Genomic DNA, 25,183 nt, shown 5'->3' on the forward strand with positions numbered 1-25,183 from the left:
GCGCTATCTCAGCATGCAATTAAACATGAGTTCGAATATAGAACTGCAAATAGCAATCATTCTAGGTTTGGGGCCTATTGTTCCAGGAAATTAGATGATAATTGTCCATGGAGGATACATGCTTCTACCACCCAGGACAAGGGAACTATTATGGTAATTGTATTATACTTACTTTATGTATTGATTTTCCACTGTTGTTCTTAAAAACAATGTTGTGTGCTTACATTTGTTTATCTATTCAGATAAAAAAGAACCCTTTTGAGCATGATTGCCCAAGCACAAGAAGGAATATGAAGGTGGCCAATGGTACCAAACATTGGGTATGTGCAAAGGTGAAGGATTTCCTCATTCAAGACCCCACACTGTGAAAGTGCATTTGCCCCCTATGTGGGTTTTGGTGTATTGATGACATCCAAATTAGGGACTAATGTGATCTTAATGAGATATGTTGCAGCTATTAGTCCCATGAAAGATTCAAAGAGTTGATAAAGATGAAATGGTATCCCTCAATTCTTGAAGTTGTAAAGGCGGACGAATTCAAAACGATCTCCAAAGGTTTTAATTTTGCTTTTGAGTTTAGGATCCGCCGCACTATAAAGAGGGATGCAAGTTTAGTTGGTCTGAGGAAGATAGAGTGCTCAAGCATTTAAATAAAATCAAAAGTGTGTCACTCTAGCACTTCACGAGCACATAGAATAATTTTCTGTGACTTTCGGTGTCGGAAGTCCCGACGTAAGTCGGAACTCCCGACAGTCGGAAGTCCCGACCTAAGCCAGGGGTCCCGGCACCTGTGCTTCTGACTGCTCGCTGTCTGTGCACGTCGGAAGTCCCGACGTTCGCCGGGAGTTCCGACCGTCGGAAGTCCCGACGTTCGCCGGGAGTTCCGACACTGACCTGTCCCAAGCCGGGAGTCCCGGCCTCAGCAGTGCTGGCTGTTTGATTAACTGTGCACGTCGGAAGTCCCGACGATCGTCGGGAGTTCCGACCGTCGGAAGTCCCGACGTTTGCCGGGAGTTCCGACACTGACTTGCACGCGCTGACTTCTGACCTCCGTGAACAGTGTTTTTGTTATCGTCGGAAGTCCCGAGATCTGCGTCGGAACTTCCGACGTAGATCTGAACGGTTGGATTTTCACTTGGAGTATAAATACTCCTCTCTTCTCTTCTAACCGTTACGGACTCATTACACAGTTGACTCACTTCGTGCTGAACAGCTCCCAAGCAACCAAAGCACCCCTCTCCTTCCCCCTTTGCTCCAATCTTCGATTCCCTTAGTTTTTGAGTAAAAGGAGAGTGGATTAAGTGAGAGCATCACTATTGGAAAGCTTGAGCACTTGATTTCTTCGTCAAGCCGGTTGTTTTTGCGTCTATTACTCTTGGGGCTTTGCCCCTAGCCGGCTAGGCGTTGCCCTAGAGCTTCCATCTTGTGGAAGAGCCTTGGGAAGTTTGTATCACCCTTCGATTTCTTAGTGGAAAGCTCAAGTGACCTTTGTGGTCGCTTAGAGAGAGGCAAGGAGGTGGAAAAGACTCCGACCTTTGTGGTCACCTCAACAACGAGGACGTAGGAGCTCCTTAGTGGGGTTCCGAACCTCGGGATAAATCTTTGTGTCCCGCTAAGCCCGCACGTCGGGCGCCGCAAGAACCTACCCCTTGAGTGAGGGTAGCTCAATGACACGCTTTACTAGAGTTGCTCTTCGCGGCTCCCGCGGGGCGAGCACAATGCCCCTCACAAGCACTTCTCCGGAGTGCCGCACAAGCTTCTTGCGCGCTTCGATGGAGACCACCACCAAGCCGTCTAGGAGGTGGCAACCTCCAAGAGTAACAAGCACCACCGGCTTGCAACTCGATCACCTAGTGCCACTCGATGCAATCTCACGATGCAATCGCACTAGAATCGCTCACTCACACAATCGAATGATCACTATCAAGTATATGTGTGATGGAGGGCTCCCAAGCACTCACAAGCATGGACACTAAGTCCCTTGAGGTGCTCAGCACCAGCCATGGCCGAGGGCCACTTCTATTTATAGCCCCAAGGGCTAAACTAGCCGTTACCCCTTCACTGGGCAACGGTCGGGCCGACCGGATGCTCCGGTCGTGTTGACCGGACGCTGGACCTCAGCGTCCGGTCGCCCACAGACGACCACGTGTCCCGATTCCAACGGTCACTTGACCTGACTGGACACATCAGCTTCAACTGATCGGACGCTGGACCCTCAGCGTCCGGTCGTTTCCAGTAAGCTCCCGAGCATGACCGGACGCGTCCGGTCGAACGCGATCGGACGCAGCACCAGCGTCCGGTCACTCTCCAGCTACTGCTACACTCCACGTCAGCGCGACCGGACGCAGGCAATCAGCGTCTGGTGCATTTGGATCCAGCGGCTGGTCAGTTGACCGACGCCAGCATCTTCGCGACTAACTCGTTTTCACTTCTAACTTCTTCATCCTTGCTCCAAAGAGCCAACCACAAGAATTTGCATCCGGCGCAATAGAAAATAGACATTCCATTTTCCCGAAAGCGCCGAATCCCGCCGAGAGGGACCCAAAACCCATCTCACCCCTGCAAACACCACCTCCTTTGTAAATGTGCCAACACCACCAAGTGTACACCACCATGTGTATGTGTGTTAGCATTTTCACAATCATTTCCCAAAGGATGTTAGCCACTCAACTTGCCACGCCACTCGATCCTAGCGACAATGCAAAGTTAGATCACTCGAGTGGCACTAGATGACCGATATGCAAACAAGTTTGCTCCTCTTGATAGTACGGCCATCTATCCTAAACCCGGTCATAAACTTCTCTACACACCTATGACCGGTGAAATGAAATGCCCTAGGTTATACCTTTGCCTTGCGCATTCCATTCCATCTCCTCCAATGTTGATGCAACACATGCACCAACACGATCAACAATGATATGATCCACTTCATATCATCACATGATTATATTGGTTCATCGATCTTGACTCTGCTTGCTCTTCACCGTTGCCATCGTCCATCGGCGCCAAGTCTTGCTCAAGCTTCACCGCCACGCGGTCCATCACTCCAAAGCCTTCGACTTGCCCTTCACGCTTGCAATCGGTCCATCAAGCCAAGTCTTGTCTTGATCTTCTCCACCTTGATCACATGACTCAATGTCATGTCTCATGTGCATTTAAGCTCCTTCATCATCACATGTGTGAGCTTTGCAACATCTCCAAGCCATTTTCACCTTCATGGCATATGTTGCTCACACACATGTACCTATGGACTAATCACATGTGTATCTCACATAAACACAATTAGTCCACCTAGGTTGTCACTCAATTACCAAAACCAACAAGGACCTTTCGCTATGGCAAAACCAAAGGTAAGTCCAAACCAAAGGCAAAAGGGAAAATGAATAATGACATACAAAAAATTCCCATGAAATCACTTGACGGCCCTGCAATGGGCACAAGAAGCAAAAGCAAAATGGTTGTCCCTCCTAGCCCTGCAATGAGTACTAGGAGCAAAAGAAGGCTCGGTCTGTGATTTCTCGTGCCATCTATGTACCATGTAATATGTATAGTTTGCTGTGGTTTTCTTTATGTGAACTTGGACACTTGATATATGTGCGAACTATGTGGTTTGTGTGGCTTAAGCAATCTATAGTTGCTAATGTATATGGAGATCTCATGTAAGTTGCTGCTGTTGCAATACATTGGGTCAAAAAAATAATGTTGTTAAAAATTATTTATTGTTGAAAACAAATAATCTAGCAAAAAAAGAGGTTGATGTTCACATTGTAAATGTCCTGCTTCTATACTGATGAAACATTCATTGCAAATGATCTGTATAGGATGAAATAGGGGTATAATGGACTTTTCCGCTATCAATTAACAGTGTTAGTGGTCTACTTACGGTAGTGCTAGATAGAGGACAAAAACAAACCCAGTGCTATATTGAAAAATTTTAATTTTTAGATGCTATACAGAGAAGCATGTTGATGGTAAATAGGGAATTTTCTCATTTAGAGGAGCCCATTGAGAAAGTGGAAGGAGATCGAGGCGGCGGCGGCGGCGGCGGAGGTGCCAACTCCGTCGCAGCCATCCGGGCCGGCGCCGGAGGGCGTTGGAGAGGCAGCGGCGCAGGCACCGTCGAGCAGGCAGCAGCCGCCGGCCAAGAGGCCCGCGGTGGAGCGGCCAGCGATGAGCGGGCACACCGGCGCGTCGAACAAGGGTGTTTCCCAGATGACCTTGTTCCCGGGCGGCGGATGTTCAGCGCCAACGTGTGGCGATAGCGGTGGTAGTAGCGTGCGCATGCCGCCGGTCGGAGCCGGAGCTGGAGCAGCAGGGCACCACGGACCAGGACTCCCCGCGCTAGTGCATTGGCCGCCACCGGTGTATAACAACATGCAGGGACCGGTACAAGTGCAGCAGACACTGTTGGTGTATGGGTACGGCAACCGAGCGGCTGGCACGCCGAACACGAACGGCCACTGAAATGCAATACCTTGCGTACGAGCGGCCGCGGAGCCTAACGTGTGGCTGTAAGACTGTCTCCAACGGACTACCCAAACCGTGACCCATCCGTATTTTGCGTAGTGCACAGTACTTTTGCGGTAAAAATCATCCTCCAACGGAGTCCCCAAACACAGCAGCCATTTTGCGTCCGACTAAACACGCTATGCAAACTTGCGTCCTCTCTCGTTCCCTTTGCGTCTCCTCCACGCAGGCGGGTCCCACCACCACGAGCTCGGGGACGACCGTCGCCGGGGCGGAGCTCGTCGGGGCCGAGCTCGCCGGGGCCGAGCTCGCCCGCGCCGGGGCCGAGCTCGCCCGCGCCGGGGCCGAGCACGCCGAGGCCGAGCTCGCCGGGGCGGAGCGCGCCGGGGCGGAGCTCGCCGGGGCCGAGCTCGCCGGGACGGAGCTCGCCGGGAGAGGAGGAAGGGACGGAGCTCGCCGGGAGAGGAGGAAGGGAAGAGGCGGCGGCGCTCGCGAGAGGAAGAGGACGTTCTAGGGCGTTCGGCGGTTGGAGAACGGAGTTTTACAGACCATTTCACTGTGCGCGATGTAAAACCGGCAATGCGTCTCGCTTTTGGGTGCTCTTTGTTGGAGTCAGTCTAATTGGCTGCTTTTTGCACTGGGCCCTGCATGCATGCAGGCTTTTTGCAGACATGGGGACCACCCAGTCAACTTCATTTCTGCCTCGTTAGGCTCCGGGCGAGAAATCTGCCCCGCTTGCTTGTTTCGCCAGGCCACCCGTACTCGCGTTTGGACACATCTCACCAGGCCACCGTCGCTGTCATTCGTCCTCCCCCTCGGCCGCGACCTTTTTAGGTAATGGCCCCGTTCGCTTGTCTGGAAAAAAGAAGACAAAACACTGTAGCGACCGGTTTTATGAGAGAGAAATACTGTAGCGGCTGAAAGATGTACTGTAGCATTGTGAGGAGAACAAGCCGGACCAGCCGAACGCCGCCAATAGTACTTTTGAAGTTTGACTGGAGTATTGTTATTACTGTACTTCATGTGCATTTAGTCATCCTTTTGTTTCCTTTTTTTTTTTTGTTTTTTGGTTTCGGCTTTTCTCACTTCGTTCCACTTAGGTACTTCCCATTTTCTTGTATCATATACTCCATTATTCTTTTCATATATTACTGGTATTTCAATGCTTTTGTTATACAATCACAGGAACTGCAATTTACTTGCTTCTACTTTCCAGATCTTATTTTTTTTAATGTTCTTACTACTGCATCTGAGGCTCAGAGCATTGTCAAGACTATACTGCCCAGGTCAGATGCTTATCATTTTTGGAGGAAGCATTTTCACTGTTCGAGCATTTGCATCACATTGCAATGCGATTCTTGTCCGTTTTCATTTAATGAAAATCATGTAGAATCCTTTTTTCTTATTCAGTATTACTTGCCACTCTATCGTAGTTGTTGTGGGCGTGTTCGTTAGGCATTAAAGCCGACTGATAAACCGGCTGCAGTTGTTTTGTTGTGAGAGAAAAATACTGTAAATTCTAGCTTATAAACCGACTGATAATTTGTTTCCTGGTAATGTATCATTTGTTAGTGAATTTTATATACTCCCAGAAGTAATTACTCCTATAATCAATAAATCACGTTGGGTATGTGTACGTACTCATTTATCAATTTGAGTATGTTGACATACTAATATTAAGATACTCCAGATCTTTACTATGTGAATTTTTTTAAAAGATCATATATTTTTTTAATATATTATATAATACGATAGTAGCATATAAAAAAATTCAAAAGAGCACATATTTTTCAAACTTTTGTATTGCCCCTGCAACCGTTGCAGACCTTTTGAGTCGGTGGGGCCCACTTAATGGTTTTGCCTCACTTTCCAGTTCTGCAGAAAGAATCTTGCCTCGCTTCCCTCGCGTTCATGGACTGAGCTAGGCAGCCGGACATGTCCTTTAGCACTTCAATATGGTTTATATGGTTTTGGAATCCACACACCATTTCTTCAGCTCTCTCACACGTTCTAGCTGTCGCTCTTATCCGTCGCTCGCGCCCGCCCTTCCTTCATGTTTTCTCGTTTCTCTTTTCTCTTCATATTTTCCAACAAGTATTAGCCTCCACTGATCTGCGGGATTCAACAGTTTGTCTTCATCACTAATTTTTCCCCTCTGCTAATTTTTTTGCAGGCTGTTTGTGTCGACATCTCTGATTTGTTCTTGTTTACTTACTGTTACTGGGTTGCCCTTCTTCTACCCGATCTAGCATTCTAGGTACCTTTTTTGTTTTCTAAGTTTAATTGATTAGTGATATCGCTGATTTTTAGGGTTTTTTTTTTTGTTGTTCATTACATTCAATTTGTTCCGTCGTTATATATTGTTTATTTTTCCATGGATTTAGGTCATCTCATTGATGAATGAATCCTTTTTTCCACAATGGTAGCTAGCTCGCATCTACTCGATTTACTTGTATACTGTGTACCTCTAAATTTAAATATTTTCCGCTCACATTTTGATCTTAACCCCCCCTTTAAATATTTCCCCGTCTGCTCGCTGCGTGGATCTACCGGCAGGATGCTCGCTCCCGTGCGCGCGCCGCTCGGGGAGCGGCTGTGAAGGGAAAGAAAGGTGAGAGAACCGCCGGTGTTCTTCCGAGTTCGTTTGTGCGTGTGGGTGTGATTTCGTAGGCGGTTCTCGATTTGGTCGACTTGAATCCGCGCGATTTTTCCTTTGCTCTCGCACGTCGCTTCCCCCTTACGAGACTTGTCGCTGGAACAGGATCTCTCTCTCCGGGCGGAGTTGGGATTTCTCGGGTGCTTCTCTCGCTGCTTGTGAGCGCTAGATCTCCGCTGCTTTTCGTGCTTGCTTGTGTTGTTCTTGGCTACCGGTAACAAGTAGGTACAGATCGAAAAAAGTTAGCATCTGTAGAGAGACTGGAGGACCACTAAGGCAAATTAGCCATCAAATCTGGGCGCCCGAGAACAAGATCCGAGGTAGAGGACTGAAGGAAAAAAATATATATGCAGGAAGCTAAAATGATGTGAAATCAGAAAAAGGAAAACAAAATAATTAAGAACTAGACAATCCCGATTATTGTTAGATATCATCGATTGAATTTAACAGATACAACATGAATATAAATATAAAATATAACATCCTGCAATTTCATCGACCAGACTTATTCAAGTGTAACTGAGATGCCGCTAAAAAAAAGGAACAAGGTAAAAGAAAAACGTAATTGGTATACGGAGCTATTTATATAAGTATATAACCATCTACTTGTCAGACATATAATATAGTTGTTGCCACAAACAACTATATAAGAAACAACAGCTTACCAAAGGATATCAAAGTTATTTTTTTTGTTCGGGTGCTTTGAGTTTAAAAATAATGACTAATTGAATGACTAAAAAAAAACATTGTTACATAAACTGTAATTCAAATACGTCTGGGGTATTAAATGTAAACTGTGGTTAAGGCTTAAAGGGGCTTCAGGCTAAAGATATTATTCCTATATGGCAAGTCTAATTAAAAATCCTCAACCTTCCTTCAGGATAGTGTTTAGGGAAAATGGATGAGAAGTTCAAGTAAGAAAACTGAATGACAATGGTTCTATTATTTATGACTACTTTTTTAGTTGCATGCTTTCCAATTAGCAAAAGATGTGCTCAGCATCTAAAAAAGCATCCCTAGCACTTATCTATCAGTGCTGAAGTCCTACTAAATTAAATGTTTACAGTGACAAAAACAACTGAATCTGAATGGACTTATATCAATGGAACAAAAATGAACACACACTACCCTCATTTAGCAACTAAAGCAGCTTAGCAAAGATATGCAGTTTCTGTTATTGTTAATGACTGTTTACTAATTTTTTAGTCATCTTAAATCCAATTAGCACAAAATGTGCTCAGCATCTAAAAGAACATCATTAGCACCTATCTGTTATTGCCAAGTCCTACCAAATTAAATGTTTACAGTGAGAAAACTTGTGAAAAAAAAATTAATCTGAATGGTGCAAAAATGAACAAGTAAGATGATAGCCTTATTTAGAAACAAAGACATGCAGTTTCTGTTATGATTATGATCGTATACAAATTTTAGTCGCCTTAAATCAAATTAGCAAAAGACATACTCAGCATCTTAAAAAAACATCATTGTCACTTATCTGTGAATGCCCAAATCCTACTAAATTAAATGTTTACACTTAGAAAACTTGTGAAGAAACAACTGAATATGAATGGACTTATCTGAAGGGAACAAAAACGAACAGCCAATAAGATGATAGCCTCAACTAGCAACTAAAGCAGCTTAGCAAAGACATTTCTGCTGTGTTTAATGACTGTATACTAATAAGCAAAAGATGTGCTCATCAGCAACTAAAAAAAAGCTTCCCTGGCACCTATCTGTCAATGACTAAGTCCTACTAAATTAAATGTTTACTGCGAGAAAATTGGTGAAAAAATAACTGAATATGAATGTATTTACCTGAATGGAACAAAAATGAACAAGTATATAAATCTGTATGCCAAAAATCAAAATTAATGTGAGATTATTAGTGGCGCAAATCAGATGTGGCGAGGATATGTATTTCCCTTTACACAAGAGTGAAAAAAAGTGTATAACCTAACAATGAAGCAGACGAGGGGTTGAGATGAGCAGACGAAAATTGATTTCATTTTCAATTAGATACAATGGATCTAATAAAAGTTTGAAACGGGTTGTGCTATCTGGTGGACGGATTCCAGCAATTTGGGGAAAGAGAAGATCCGAGAAAACAGTAGGGGACGGGGCAAACTTGAATATGAGGTAGAGGCATACGGCGGCACATCAGGCATGCTGATAATATAATACAAGTGAACAGTTAAATCTTGTCCTACTTGTTAATACAGATATCTTGTCCTACTGGTATATCTAGAATTCATATGCTCAATTACTCTAACAAAAAAAGTTAATGCAACAATTCCAGATCCTTGACTCAGATCAGAGCTTACAGTAACTCGCGTGCCATAAGAAAATATATAGAAACATATAACAGAGAATTCAACATGTTCCTCTCAGTATTCAGAGACATTTGTCCTTGTCCTATAATCTGACAAAAAAATTCCGCTGCAATCTGGAAAAAAATATCCATTGCAACACAAATCAATTCAAAAAGCAAAATGTTGGTAAAATATGTTGAGATCATGTAAAAAAACAAAGCAAAGCGAATCGAAACCAAACAGAGAAAAGAAATCTCATAGATCTTGAAAGGCTCAGAAGGTTGCATTAGTTTCTACCGCCAAGATTCAAAAAATAGTTAGAGCATTTTTGGTCATCCTATCCAGCGACAAACTCCAATCAATCGAGCAAGAAAAGGACGGAATCCAAAGAGAATCCAGAAAAAAAAATCAAGGTGATAATGGACCATCAAGTTCTTATATCAGCACATTGAAGAACAAACCTGACGCCTCCAGAAGGCCGAGTCAAGTTCGTCGACCACTCTCTTGGCCGCGTCACGGAAGAGGTCGGCGAGCCGGTCTTAGTCCTTTGACCGTCGATTCGATGCGGAGGTTCCTCACCGGAATGTACGGTGCCGCCGCTGGCCTACATCGAAGGCAGGAGCAACGAGAGAGATTGGGAATCTAGGGTTGGAGAGCAAATAAGAGAAACAACTTTGGCCTGTGGCCGGTTTTTTTTTTTTTTTTGATCGAGTCTGTGGCCGGATTGAACGCAAGTGTTGAAAATGAGCTCGGAAGGCCAAAACGTTTCAAATCTGAGCAGCGCGAAGACGTGAAACAGCCAAAAAAAATGCCTGGGACATAGGCACAAAGGAGGCATCCAGGCATTTCCAGATTCACGTGAGGCATGCTATAGTTGACCAACGTGGGAGGTGGGACCCAGCTAAATAAACAAAACAAAAATGACATGCAGCTACAGGTCCGGCACAAATCTCGAGAACATATGGACCATTAAGATAGGCTCCGCGGCCGCTCATACGCAAGGTTTTTTCACTCTCCGAACGGCCAGGCGGCGCCGGTGTTGAGGCTACCCCCGCCGCACCGCGCAGCTGCGACCGCCCCCAACTCTCTTGGTCCCAAGACGATGATGCGTCCGCCGAACCTAGCTGCCGGTCAACCAGCTCGGCTGCCCTCTCCACGGCAGCAGCAGCAGCATCCGCCGCCGCCACCGCCGGAGACGGAGGAAGCGTGCCGGAATCGAGTGTATGCGAGACTGATAGCTGAAATGAAATTACAGAAAGCACAGCAGGACAGCGCGGCTCGCGCAGGGCAGCAACGGATCAGCCAGACCGCGTCCGCGCAACCAGCATGCTTCCACGACGAGGGTGGCGATCGTCCTGCGGGAGCCGAAGCCATGGTCTCTCCCGCTCAGTTTCCGTCGCCTCACGGTGGGTGTCCTTACAGCAGCAGCAACAACAATCTAGCTCAGCGACCCCAGTGGCAGCAATCTAGCTCAGCGGCACCAGCGCCAGCTAGCGGCGGTGGAAAAGGCGCCGGCGGCTGAGAACGTGCCCTCTAAGCAGTCGGTGCCACCAGCACCAGGTGCAAAGGAAGGAAGCTGCAACTGCAACTATCGCAGACAACATTATTTTGCAGATTTTGACAGCAGATTGTTGGCCGCTATGAATGAAGAATTGAAGACAAACCTAGGATATGGCACTCGTGTCGACACACCGATGTGGGAGAAGAAGTGGATTTTTTTTTCTTTTCACGGATTTTGTCATACTTTTGGGAGCAGAGAGTTTTCGTGCCTTCGTCTTCCTTCTAGGAACTAGACTAGATGGTTTCTTTTCCTTTATATCCTTTATATATACATGTTCGATTCGAAGGCCTTTTTAACGTCTTGTACATGGCAAGTTTGTGAATAGTCAGTCTACCGTTTGCTCAGATGGTTTCGAAGCCACTTACACTTAGCACTGAATTTTTTTCACCCTTTAAAATATCCATAAGTTCATGGGGCAATCAACTATAACCCCTAGGAATTGAGCTTCTTTCTCAAATCTCTGACGACTCGCCTCCATAGGCTCAATGGTACCACCACATAAGTTCGCCTACAGCTTTGTGCCAACGTGCAAGGCCGTGGGTGAGGTGACCCAATGCACCCCACGGCATCCTTATCGGCGTTCACCACAACATAATCACCTTCCTCGACAACGTGGATCAATGTGTGTTGACCATGAAAGCTCATCCAATTTCAGTGGCAAGTGCTCTGCATTGCCTGTTGCAATCTCAGTTGTTATCCAACAGGGTTTGCTGAAGATGGAGGAAAATGAACGACTGAATTCTTTATAACCAAACTGAGGTTATTCGACCAACGGAGAGTATCAACCATTCAATTCAGTTTCACGCCCTGTTCTTCAGGGGTACTTTTCAGCGAAGGAACAGTGTTTTTCTCTCGGAACAAATCAGCATAAGTAGAAGCATCAGCCAAATTTCAGCGAAACAAACAGTATTTAGGCTTCAGCGAAATTTCAGTCTGGCCACCTCCCAATCAAATGCAGATTCAGTTTGAAAATCAGACCTATACAGCTACTACCATGGTCCTCTATGACACTGATGATAGAATCTCACACAACTACAGAAGCTGATACCGGTGATACAGCTACTACCAGGAAGACACCTGCGCAAGAAATTGATAAGCTGGTACATTCAATTCAGTGCAGTAGCTATTGCAGAAGTTCAGTCAAGCCAAACTCTTTGATAATACTGGTGATAGAATCCCACACAACTACAAAAGCTATTGTTGCTAGGCGACAGCAATAGAAGGCAGATAACAGTGGTGCCAAACTCTTTGATACTGGTGATAGAATCCCATACAACTACAGAAGCTATTGCTAGGCGACAGCAATCAGCAATACAAGGCAGATAACAGTGCTGGTGCTGGTGGGGCACTTGGGCATCTAACTTGTGATCTGGTGGCTGGCGCTGCGCCATGCGTGGTGACTGGCGAGCCGACGTGTGATTGTGAAGCTAGATGTTCGATGCTGCTGGACAAGCAGGAAAGAACGTGCGCGCCCTGTGCCAAAAACAGGCGGCCCGCAGAAGCAGAATCTTGCTGGCAAGTGGCAACTGCCTTTGGCGCGTTCGTCCAAACGCAAACGCGACGGCTCCCGGCCCGCGCCGAGCAGGAGCAGCCCGCGCGCGCGCCCGGCTGGGCAGCTGAGGCCGACGCTGACGGGCCACCGGCGGGCGCCGGGCGGAGGATAGCATGTGATGTGTCTGCCTACACAGGACGACCCGGTGCTTGGACCTTCCCGCTGTCTCCGTCGCAAGACACCAATTCGCGTCGCAACCGCCGTGGTCCGACGGAGCTCGCCACAGTCGTCTGGATCGCCCCCGTCGCATCATCCGAGCAGCAGCAGCTTGCCGGCCGGACTGCAGCGACAGCGCATGGAAAAAAGATTCGGATTCCTGAGACCCGGTCTCTTTTCTTTCTCGCCTTGTATCGGCCATTCGGCCTCGGCTTTCGATCCAACCAAGCTCACGAAGCAGAGCATCACGAGGGACGGCCGAGGGAATCGCCGATAGCTGCGGCATGCGGGGTAACTAATTGAGATAATTCAACAAATGATCCGTAGCTCTTAAAAAATTTCCGTTCCTATTTGACATGGAGTTCAACTTTCATTTCTTACCCGACACTCCGTTGGATTTTTCCATCCATGAACCGTTAAATGCCATGTGAAAAGATGATTTTGCCCCTGTGGGCCCCACCGCCCTTCTCCCTCCTCTCCTCCCTTTCTCCCTCCTGTCCGCGTCCGTATAAGCAGCACGTCGGCGGTGGAGAAGGCAGGCGTGTTGCGGCCCCCGCCGGCCGTCCCCGCCGCTGCGGCCGGAGCCCCCTCTCTCCTCCGACGAGCCGCGCCACCCTTGATTCACGGCTCTTCTCGTTGCCTGCGATTCATCATCGGTGAAGATATATCTTCATCCGTTCTTCGTCCGCTCCGTCGCCTCCCCTCCCAATCCAGCTTCACCCCTTCCTTCCTCTTCCTTCAGATCTAGCGGCGCAGCGCCCGGGCTCCCACGACAGCCGCCCACCGGCGCGGCCGGACCCTGCCGGTGCCGGCAACCGCGGGCCCGCGGCCGCTATACCGCCTCCCCTCCCCCCCGCCGTGCGCACATCTCTCTCTCCTCCCTCTCGACGTGGCCACCCACGCGGGAGGTGCGTCGGTGCAGGCATGGCCCCTGCGCATGCGGCGCACTGCCGTGGGCGGCCCTCCAGAGCGGTAGCCCCCAGCACGGTCGCCTACGCCGCCGCAGGTATGGTCACCGGGAGGAGTCGGTACCCCGGCTCGCTACGCCTCCGCTGCTGGGGTCCCTGCTCCTCTCTCACTGCGCTGTGTGCGCTGCTCGCCGCCGTAGCCCCTTTGCCATGCGTGGTCGCCTCTTCCTCTTCCCCGCCTACGGCTCCGGTCCGTGGCTGGCCCTGTCAGCGGCGCGTCGCCTCTTCTTCTCCGGCGGCGGCGGCGGCGCACCTCGGCGCCCGGATCTGCCGGCAGCTCACCCTCTTCTCCTCCTCCTCGGAGGGTGGCGCGGCTCGTCAGAGGAGGGAGGGGGCTCTGGCCGTAGCGGTGGGGACGACCGACGGGGGCCGCGACGCGCCTGCCTTCTCCATCGCCGGCGTGCTGCTTATACGGGCACAGACAGGAGGGAGAAGGGGAGGAGAGGAGGGAGAAGGGTGGTGGGGCCCACAGGGGCAAAATCATCTTTTCACATGGCATTTAACGGTTCACGGATGGAAAATCATACGCAGTGTCGTATAAGGAATGAAAGTTGAACTCGGTGTCAAATAGGAAACATAATTTTTTTGAGAGGTAAGAAAGGAACCTGTCATTTATATGGTGTTAAATAAGAAATTATCTCTAAATAATTCGAGGCACGCGCCACGCGCCACGCGCCGTGAGAATTTTGTGGTGACTGGCACTTGGCTTGGCAGACGGCAGTGGTACCTACGGAGTACCACCCTCCGGACCTCCTCCTGTGCCGTGGCCGGCACCGGTAGAAGTGTGGTAGTAAAACATGATGGTGACGTCTGACGTGAAAGCATTGGATTGGACTTGTTTGTTTGTGTCCGTGGTCATCAATAACCCACGGAGTAATCGGTATCGGCTTCTGAGATTACGATCCAGTTCTCGTCTGCAGCAGCGAGTCCAGTTCGGCTTACCATTGTTCGGCTTTTTTTTTTTACTGAAACAGTATTTTTCTTTCGCAACAATTCAGTCAGATCAGTGTTTTTCAACCAATTTCAACCGAGATTTAGCAAGTCAAACGAGGCCATTAACTTAAGATTCCTCGGTTAATAAAATCTTACTGCGACAGATCACAAACATCAAGGAATTGTACGTCAGTGGTTACGTACCCATCTTTGTAGCCTGTTTCGTTTGAGGCGTTTGCAGAGGATCACCGGCGGCTCCGGCCGACCGTCGCCCCGTCACCGATGACGAATGTGACACGCCCCACCCCAAGCTACGAGCTTTCCAGGAAGGACAAGGACGTACTACGCCAGTACACGATCCCAGCGAACCCTGGGCATCAAGTCTTGTGTCGCCGTGCATGCACTCCTTGGTTTGTTTCGTCAGGTTTTGATTGGCCAGACCACTTAAATTAAACCATGCGCGGATGCGCCGAGATTCGATCATTTGTCGAAAAATATACCCTACTATCCAGGGCGATGACTTCGATGGCCAGTTGGCCACTGGAAGCGCAAGTTGCCCCCTACTACTGCTCTGGATGGCTCCCAGAAAAAGCTGCGTTGCCCGGCAGTCTACTACTCCTACTATATATATAGCTCGGCAGTCTACAGAAAGCTGTACACTCGCGTTGTCACACACGACCCTGAACTAGAAGCTGTAGTATGGCGGTTGACACGGTGGAATCGGTAGCCGTGGTGGCCGTGCCGTTCCCGGCGCAGGGCCATCTGAACCAGCTGCTCCACCTGTCGCTGCTGCTGGCGTCGCGGGGCCTCTCCGTGCACTACGCTGCGCCGCCGCCGCACGTCCGGCAGGCGCGCGCGCGCGTGCACGGCTGGGACCCCAGGGCGCTAGGATCCATCGAGTTCCACGACCTCGACGTGTCGGCGTACGACTCCCCACCCCCGGACCTGGCCGCGCCGTCGCCGTTCCCGAACCACCTCATGCCCATGTTCGAGACCTTCGCCGCCGCGGCGCGCGCCCCGCTCGCGGCGCTCCTCCAGCGCCTCTCCGCCACCCACCGCCGCGTGGCCGTCGTGTTCGACCGCCTCAACCCGTTCGCCGCCACGGAGGCGGCGCGGCTGGGCAACGGCGAGGCGTTCGGGCTGCAGTGCGTCGCCATCTCGTACGACCTCGGGTGGCTGGACCCCGGGCACCGGCTCATCAGTGACTACGGGCTCCAGTTTCTTGCCCCCGACGCCAGCATGTCCAAGGAGTTCGTGGATTTCGTCTTCCAGATGGAGGAGGCCGCGCAGGGCGCGCCCGTCGCCGGCCTGGTCATGAACACGTGCCGCGCGGTGGAGGGCGAGTTCATCGACGTGGTCGCCGCGCAGCCGCCGTTCCAGGGCCAGAGGTTCTTCGCGGTCGGGCCGTTGAACCCACTGCTGCTCGACGCGGACGCCCGGACGCCGCCGGGACAGGCGCGGCACGAGTGCCTGGAGTGGCTCGACAAGCAGCCGCCGGCGTCTGTGCTCTACGTCTCGTTCGGCACGACTTCGTGCCTCCGCGCCGAGCAGGTCGCCGAGCTCGCCGCGGCGCTGAAGGGCAGCAAGCAGCGTTTCATCTGGGTGCTGCGCGACGCCGACCGCGCCGACATATACGCCGACGTGTCCGGCGAGAGCCGGCACGCCAAGTTCCTGTCCGAGTTCACCAAGGAGACCGAGGGGACGGGGCTGGTGATCACCGGGTGGGCGCCGCAGCTGGAGATCCTGGCGCACGGCGCCACGGCGGCGTTCATGAGCCACTGCGGCTGGAACTCTACCATGGAGAGCCTGAGCCACGGGAAGCCGGTGCTCGCCTGGCCCATGCACTCCGACCAGCCCTGGGACTCGGAGCTGCTGTGCAAGTACCTCAAGGCGGGGTTCCTGGTGAGGCCCTGGGAGAAGCACGCTGACATCATACCGGCGCAGGCCATCCAGAAGGTGATCGAGGAGGCAATGCTGTCTGACGGGGGGATGGCGGTGCGGCAGCGGGCCAAGGAGCTCGGGGAGGCGGTTCGCGCCTCCGTGGCCGACGGCGGGAACTCCCGTAAGGATCTCGACGACTTCATTGGCTACATCACGAGGTGAACGTATGACGACGCATGCTGCATGCATGTGCGGAAAGAAAAACATCTGGTGCTTCCAGCGGATGATCGGATCAGTTTGAAACTTTCACAGCATGCAAGGAAAAGAATTACTACTACTATCGAAATTTTGAAAGGATATGCATGCTGTGTCAGAGAGATACAGTATAGTGAATTTTCTGTCTACATCACGACATGTACACGAATTAATACACGATGAAGCTACCAACGTAGACCTTTTCACCTTTGTGGTTGGTTGGAGGTGTCTTCGTTCTTCCATCTCAAATTCTGAATCCGTTTTCACAACAATCGTGTCTGCCCTTGCGTTCCTGTCTCATGCAGGCTGCAGTCCTACTTGATCGCTTTCCTCATTCCTCCCTTTGCTTTCCAATACTCTTTCACTGTTATAAAGTCCATCTCTGTCTGTCTGCTGGCTGATGCTGCTGTTGGTTGATCAGTCGATTGGAAGAGCTTAGGCCCCGTTTAGATCAAAAAAAAATTTGGATTTTGGCTCACTGTAGTATTTCGTTTGTATTTGGTAATTAGTATCTAATTATGGACTAATTAGGTTCAAAAGTTTCGTCTCGCGATTTCTCGACCAACTGTGTAATTAGTTTTTTTTTCATCTACATTTAGTACTCCATGCATGTGCCGCAAAATTCGATGTGATGATTACTGCGTAAAAAATTTTGGGCCCTTAGCCAAACACACGCTTGGTGCGATGGCTGGTTACGCGCCGTGGGTTCAAAGCGGTCGGGAGTCCCAATTCCATTACTACGGTCGCTCGCGTGTCTCCAACTCAGCGAACGATTAGTGGGTCGCGTGTGAGGTGGGCCAGTCCTCGCTTGTTAGTAGCGTACTCCATTCAGCAAAGTGTTGGCCGTCGGCGCATAGAGACCAAGCGCGAGCCATCCTAGCTAGTACTAACGTACAAGAACGTGCCGTGTATTAATGTATCATGTTATGGTTTTAATTATTTTTGTTTTTTTCTCTTTTTTATTTTTACACAAGTTATTTCATTAGTACATAATATTTATATTTATATTAATATGTTATGATATTAATTTATACATCTAAGTTTTTTAATATAACTTATATATATAATTTTACATCTAAGCCATTCATCAAGTTAGATATCTAAGTTATACAAGCAAGTTATTATCGTATAAATTATCCATACCGACTTTATATATATAGCTTTGTTCATCTAACTTTTGTATTTCTAAGTTTTGTCATAAGTTATAAGTTAATTATGTCTGCACCTATGTGTTTTATGTGATGAGACGACCAAAACCCCAATTCCATTTCAACGGTCATTCACCTGATTCTATCGCGACGAACTATAGACCGCTAGACTTTCTTTTGGGTTTTTTTGCTTCAATTTTTTTTTGGTTATAGCAGATCTGCATTTCTGCTGTTGTAAGTTTTTTTCCTGCTTTTGTAGTTGCTGCTGGTTTTTTTGTGTATGCTTTCTTTTGTGTTTTTTTTCTTCAATTTTATTGCTGCTGCTGAAGGTGTTTTTGGGTGTTTGGGCTTTCTTTGTGTGTTTGGGTGCATATGTGTCTTTGAAGGTGGGTTTTTTTAGCTGTAGTTCTTTTTTGTCCTTCGCCTTCTGAGTGTGTCTGTGTATGTTCTTTGTGTGTGTGGGTGCATGTGTGTCTTTTTGTGTGCCACTCTCTCTCCCTCTGTTTGTGTGTGTCTTTGCGTTGTTGTTTTTTTACTTTTTTATTTTTATCTTCCTTTTTTTTTCTTTTGGCATTAGTTGTATTTTTTAGAGTTGAGTTATGTTTGTCTCAGCTCTCTGTGTGTATGTCTGTCGACAAAATATCATCGATAGTTCTCTGAGGGGTATCCCACGAAGATAGATTGATCGACAGAGGAGCGTGAGATCAAGAACAAGAAGGCAACAGAGACACACGAGTTAGACAGGTTCAGGCCGTCAGTATGACGTAATACGCTACTCCTGTTATCTGTTGGTTTGTATTGTCTATCGTCTGATATTGCGTGAGTTTGGAGGGGGTCCCTGCCCGCCTTATATAGTCCGGGGAGCAGGGTTACAAGTCGGTTAGATCTAGGAGATAATCAGAAAATAATAACTGATTACAAGAATCTAGGGATCATGCATATCCTAACAGATCTCGCAGTATCTTCAGGATATCCTCTAGATGTCTTGTGGGAGGCACCGAGCAGAGCCGTGCCTCGCAAGGCTTCGTCTTGTGGGCTGGGCCGCCCCTGGGGGCATAGCCCATGTGGTCTGTCGTGGGTATCCGGGGTCATACCCCCTATAGCTAGTCCCCGAGCGCCTTGTACCCGTTGTGCAACGCTGTCTTGAGCTTGTCCGAGCAGGTGCAAACGAAGCCGAGCAGTACGAACTCATGGTCCGACCACCGTGATGAGTTGCCGAGCAGTCGTGAGCAGTTGCCGAACAGCATATACTGACGCCGAGCAGTGCGACCTGTAACCGAGCAGCATAACCCAAGCACGTCTTGCCATAAGAGTGTAAGGAGCTCATGTTCAGAATAAAAAATTTCCTCGCAGTGGACGAAGTGTGCCCACTTAGAGTCCGACCACGAGTGAATGAGATATTCTTCTTTAGCTTCAAGCGGCACGGAGTCTTCCAGGAAAAAGCAAACACACTCACCGCGAGGTGAAGTGTGTCTACTTAGTCCCCGAGCCTGACAGTAGATGACGTAGTCATGTGGTGCCAGGGTCAGAAAGTAGAAAACTAGCCGAGCAGGCAGCCAGTCCCCGGGCGTAGCCTCGAGATGAGAAGAGCGCACATTCAACGCAAGGTGAAGTGTGCCCACTTAGTCCCTGAGCCTGACAGTAGGTGACGCAGTTACGTGGTGCCAGGGTCAGAAACTAGAAGAAAAGCAGAAGACTGGCCGAGCAGGCGACTAGTCCCCGAGCCATACATATCGGAAAAATCCAACCGTGGAGAAAAAACTGGAGTAATGATTGTACAGCGTCGGTTACTGAGCCTCAATAAATGGCGGAGAAGTCGGTGATTATTCGGCGAGTAGCAACTGACGGCGGCGATAAATGGGTGACGTGGGCTGCGGTTGCACAAAAGCCCACATTACGGCCCACCTTGCTGTTGCGGAGGATTTGGATAGGCGCAAATTACGGGAACGGTTTCCCAAAAAACCTCAACTGCGAAGACATGGGGAAAGTGCTTTATAACTGTGCCGCCGCATCCCAAGTTTCCACCTTCGCTACTTTGCCATTTCGTCTTCCTTCGTAGTCCTCACACTTCCAGATTCGCACCCACGCACGCTACCGGCGCTAGCCCCCATCCAGATCCGAAAGATGGCGCCAAAGAGGAGAGTTGCGAACTCAAAGAGAACGAGCCCAAAGAGAGCAAGTGCCAGAGCCAAACGTGATGAAGAGTGGATGCCATCACGCACGGGAGAAACAGAGCTCGAGAGATTGGTGGCGGCGAGCGTGCTTCCTGACCGCGTCACCATCTTATGGCGGCCAGCCAGTAGTGAGCCCTTTCCAATGCCTAACACCGATGAAGTTGTAGTCTTTGAAGATTATTTCTGGCGTGGGTTGGGGTTCCCTGTTCATCCTTTCCTTCGAGATCTACTGGAATTCTGGTCGATTAGTCTATGCAATCTCCACCCCAACATCATATTGCATATTTCGATCTTTATTCATTTCTGTGAGACGTTTCTGGGGGTTCTGCCGCACTTCAACCTCTTTAGATATCTCTTCTGGTTGAAGAAGAAAGGCGGCGGTGGCTCCAAGGTGGTCGACGACGTCTATTTACAGCTCCGGGATGGAATGGCCAGCGAGTATATTAACGTACCGCTGAACACTTCTCTGAAAGGGTGGAATTCCAAGTGGTTCTACATGAAACAGAGCCACCCTGCAATCCTCTGCGACATCTACCATATCCCGAAGAACTAGAGGAGCTGGTTGGAGAAACCAAACATTGCTGACATGGAACAAGTGCTGGAGCTCCTCGACCTGATTAGAGGCGTGGAAATTAGAGGCGAACTGGTGGCAGCAAGCTTCATAGTGCGCCCGAGCTTTGACTACCGAGGTGATGATGATGGGACCCAGGAGAAGACGGAACGACTAACGAAGAAGAATGTCTTGGAGCGGGCCACAGAGCTGTCCGCTCCCAATATTTTGTTCGCCTGGCCAAAGCAAACAAGGGCCTTCAATTGCTCATATCCGCCCCCAGAGGTAATCATCTCAATTTTTATTCCCAAGATTTTTAATCCTGAAGCATCGATGAGCAATGAACTGATTTACTTATGCAAAGATCCATTCACAGGAAAGATCGATGTATTTCTTTGGCATCCCGAGGGGTGATTGGCCGAGGGGAGTAGACGCTCGGCCACTATCTTGGTCTAAAGAAGATGCGGCCAGCGCCCCATTAGAAACTAGAGGCACCGATGCTGGTCAGACGAAGACTCCACCCCCGGTGACAGAGAAAGTCCAAGGAAAGAGGGCAGCGGAAGATGAGCCGGCCCAAAAGAAGAGAAAAACAGCGGTTGCCACTTCCCTCCAACAGGGCGGCATCTCGCTTGGTGGTGACCAGACCACTCGACCACGAAGGACCACGGTGCTCGAGTGGTCTGATGACGACAAAGACTCAGTTGCTCCTCCTCCGAGCACCCAAGCAGCTCCAAGCAGCTCACGCATGGAGGAGCTACCAAGGGGAAGCAAAGAAGTCCCCGAGCAACAAGCGGAGGTAAATCTAGAGCGACGGGCGGAGAAAACCCTAGGGCAACAGGTGGAGCAGAGGGTGACTATGGAGGAGGCAAGAGCTTCACCCCAGAATAAGGGAGTCGACCCCACAGCCGCACCTGGGGGCTCGAGCAGGCATCGTCGATTCAAAAAATTGCACCGGTAGACCAAATGGTAAGTATTCTTGTGTTGGAGTTACTTGGCTGTATTGTCTTAGCTTTTTTGTCGCTTGACCAAATGATCTAATGTAGTGCAAGGCATATGGAGGGTCCGAACCTGTCCGCCTAGACTGATGAGTAGCCTCGGGCAGATCCTGGAGCGGAGGTAACGCCGTTAGCTCCCATGTCGGGGTCCCTGGGTGCTCGGCAGCCGGCGGAAGAGTCAACCACCGTTGCGGGTGGCCTTGGAGACGGTGAGAGGTCATGTCGGTGGGGGATGGATTGGCGACAATACCTGAAGCACCGGCGGTTACTACCAGGCCCTCGGGAGCTGAAGCTAGAGTTGCCAGCGAAGCACCAGAGTCCGGGTCGGTGAAACCAATGGCGCCCGAGGAGCTAACGGCACCCACAGAGGTGTCACAGGGCATGGTCGGACCTGCTGTCCGACCACAGAGCCCCCCGGTGGTTTCTCCCGCTGCTGCAGAAGAGGAGGACAAGGTGGAGGAGATCGTTCGTGCGGAACCTCGAACCCAATCCGTTCGAATCCTCCGCAGGCGCAGTGACGAAGTGGTAGTTGTCGAGGAAGAGGACACCCCCAAGGAGATAACGAGGCCAAAATCTGCCCTCGCCAGAGTAATAAAACAAATCAAGGTTAGTACTGAATCCTGAGTATTCATTTTTTACGTTGGAGATCGAATACCATTATTGTCCTTGTGAATTTTAGGGAATAAATCGGACTACCGAGCAGCGGCACCAGTTGATAAAGAGGATGGAACCCCTTGCTGAGGAGAACCAAAAACTCAAGGATGTGATGAACCTCTCGGAGAGATACACCTAGAGGGCCCGACGCGAGCGAGACCTCGCTAAATCCAACGCGCAGGACCTAGAACACTAGAAGAGAGTCCTGTCTAAAAAGCTGGGACTGCGAAAGAACAGCTACGAAGCAAGTCTGAGCAGCTGGCCACTGCCTCCACACAACTGAAGGATGCTTTCGAGCATTTGGAACAGCTGCAGAAAGTCTCCGAACAGAAGAAAGCTACGTGTGATCGATGAAGGTGCTTTACATAGTTGGATATGCTTACTTTTGGTGCTGACTATTGTACTTATAGAACAAGTTGTAGAGCTCGGCCAGCTGTGCTAGGCCCTCGAGCAACTCCGAGAGGAGAAAGCGAAGGAGATAGGGCGAGCGAACCGAGCTAGCTGAGGAGCTGAACGGTGAGTATTCCCTGGTCGAGGTTACCGCTGAAGTAACTTTCTCGCTTGATGGAACTTTGTAATGCTTGTAAACTACCGTCGGAGGGTCAAGGCACAATTTGATGTGCTGGAGCAGGACGCCTAGACCCAAAGGGACAAGTTTGACACCCTAGTTACCGGAATCAAACCAGTGCTCGACTACATCAAACCAGAAGTGGCTCCTCAGCCCGTCGGTAGGCTGCCACGCCTAGACATCGTCATCGAAAGATGCAAGACGGCGTGGGAGAGCTTCAAAGGCTTCAACCACGACGCCGTTGTTACCACCGCTACCCATGCCCTTGCTGTGGTTCGGTCCCACTATCCAGCCACTGACCTTCAAGCGATAGGGGGCGGGTTTGTTGAAGGACTGAGCAAGGCGAAGACCCAGCAGCTGGAGGATGAGGTGGAGGACGCAACGAAGAAGTTGGCAAGCGATATAGACCTATTCGGTGAAATGGACGGCGATGGCGGAGCACAATGACCTATCTGGCGGATATCATCTATAATTTCTGGACAGTGTAGTTAGAACACGCGAAGGCGTAAAAACATTTATGTATATGATAAATATTATAAGGTGCATGTGTATGCGGTTAGATTGTATTTCGGTGAAAAAATCTTCATAGTTTTAACCACGTAGTGTTAGTAGAGTCCGAGCAGTTGGTTCGCTATTGACCCATATGGCCTCGGCTAGCCCATAGTCCATAACGTCGAGCGCGGAACCTGTGCACGTGTAGGAGGAACAGGCATGACCAAGGAACCACAGCCGGCCACCCATAACGCAGAGCATGGAGCCCGTAACACATGTAGGGAGAGATCAGAGACTGGGTCTTCTCCATAGAGAAAAGAATGGAACGTGTGCTGCATGGCAGTTATCAAAATAATTTGGAGATATAGGTAATATAAGCGGTGTCCGAGCGATTAGTTCTTTGCTGAGATCTTGGCCTTGGCTAGCCCATAGTCCATAACGTCGAGCGCAGAGCCCGTGCACGTGGAGGAGGAATAGGCACGACCAAGGAACCGCAACCGACCACTCACAACGCAGGGTGTAGAGCCCGTGACGTGTGTGGGGAGAGATCGGAGACCGGGTTTTCTCCAAAGAAAATAGAAAAGAACATATGATGCTCACTGATCAGCGAAATATCTTGAAAATTTGGAGCAAAATGTTCGGCGTTTTGGAGAAATGTTTTGTGATGGTTCAGAGAGAACGTATTCGGCGAATGGGAGAAAGCGTGTTCGGCGAATTGGAGAATATGTATTCGGTGAATTAGAGAATACGTTTCGGCGAATTGGAGATTACGTGTTCGGCGAATTGGAGATTACGTGTTCGGCGAATTGGAGATTACGTGTTCGGCAAATTGGAGAATACGTGTTTGGTGAATTGGAGAATACGTTCGGCAAATTAGAGATTACATGTTCGGCGAATTGGAGAATACGTGTTCGGCGAATTGGAGATTACGTGTTCGGTGAATTGGAAAAAAAGTTCGGTGAATTGGGGAATACGTTCAGCGAATTGGAGATTTGGAGAAACGTGGTCGGTGACAACGTTGGTGGAGCTCGTCATGAAGTGGCGTAAAAACCCAGCGATTGTAAGTGGAGATTTAAACCATAGTGGAGAAAAAAATGGAGAAAAATTATGGAAATCAAACTTTATTCATCATAAAGTGGAGAGTACATATCTGAGGCGTTTCAAGGATAGAAACGTATGAGGTGCTTGATATGCCAGGAGTTAGGAACATCGATTCCATCTAAGTCACATAGGCGATAAGACCCTGGTTGGGTAACGTCTTGACGACGTAAGGTCCTTCCGGGGGGAGGAGAGCTTGTGCATCCCTTCAGTTTTCTGCTTTCTATGAAGGACAAGGTCACCGACAGCAAATGAACGACCTTTGACGTTGCGGTTGTAGTACCTTCGCAGGCCTTCTAGATAGTTGGTTGTGTGGACACAAGTGATTAGGCATTCCTCCTTGGCCCTATCAATGTCCTCTGTCCGAACAGCTGCGGCTTGTTCTTCATCAAAATTTTCCAGCCTAGGTGCTTGGAAGGCGATATCCGCTGGAAGTATGGCTTCTGAGCCATAAACCAAGAAGTATGGAGACACGCCGGTGCTGCGACTAGCTTGAGTACGCAATCCCCAGACTACAGCTGGTAGCTCTTTGAGCCATCTGCTCGGATGTTTATCATCTTTCCTGAAATAATCTCTTTTTGAGGGCATCCAATATCATACTGTTTGCCCGTTCAACCTGACCGTTGGCTCTAAGATGGGCAATGGAGACATAATTGACGGAGATACAACGGTCTTTGTAGAAATCCCAAAAGTGATGGCCAGTGAATGTAGTTTCGAGGTCGGTGATGATGCTATTCAGGAGACCAAATCTGTGGACGATATCTTC

At 49.4% G+C, this 25,183-nt stretch overlaps 1 protein-coding gene and 1 pseudogene across 1 annotated transcript; both read left to right on the top strand.

Moving 5' to 3' along the window:
* The first annotated feature begins 10,352 nt into the window (after window positions 1-10,352).
* Window positions 10,353-11,283, top strand: LOC136492186 (uncharacterized; annotated as a pseudogene).
* A 3,931-nt stretch (window positions 11,284-15,214) lies between these two features.
* Window positions 15,215-16,837, top strand: LOC136493379 (putative cis-zeatin O-glucosyltransferase). The gene has a single exon (XM_066489459.1). It carries the CDS (start codon window positions 15,302-15,304, stop codon window positions 16,703-16,705), a length of 1,404 nt encoding a protein of 467 aa, XP_066345556.1. The 5' UTR covers window positions 15,215-15,301; the 3' UTR covers window positions 16,706-16,837.
* Window positions 16,838-25,183: the final 8,346 nt, after the last annotated feature.

This window comes from Miscanthus floridulus, chromosome 11 (genome assembly GCF_019320115.1).
Source record: "Miscanthus floridulus cultivar M001 chromosome 11, ASM1932011v1, whole genome shotgun sequence".
NCBI classification, from domain to species: domain Eukaryota; kingdom Viridiplantae; phylum Streptophyta; class Magnoliopsida; order Poales; family Poaceae; genus Miscanthus; species Miscanthus floridulus.

What these genes read in the sequence shown, in the direction of transcription:
- LOC136493379 (XM_066489459.1), top strand. Translation starts at nt 15,302, where the DNA reads ATGGCGGTTGACACGGTGGAATCGGTAGCCGTGGTGGCCGTGCCGTTC.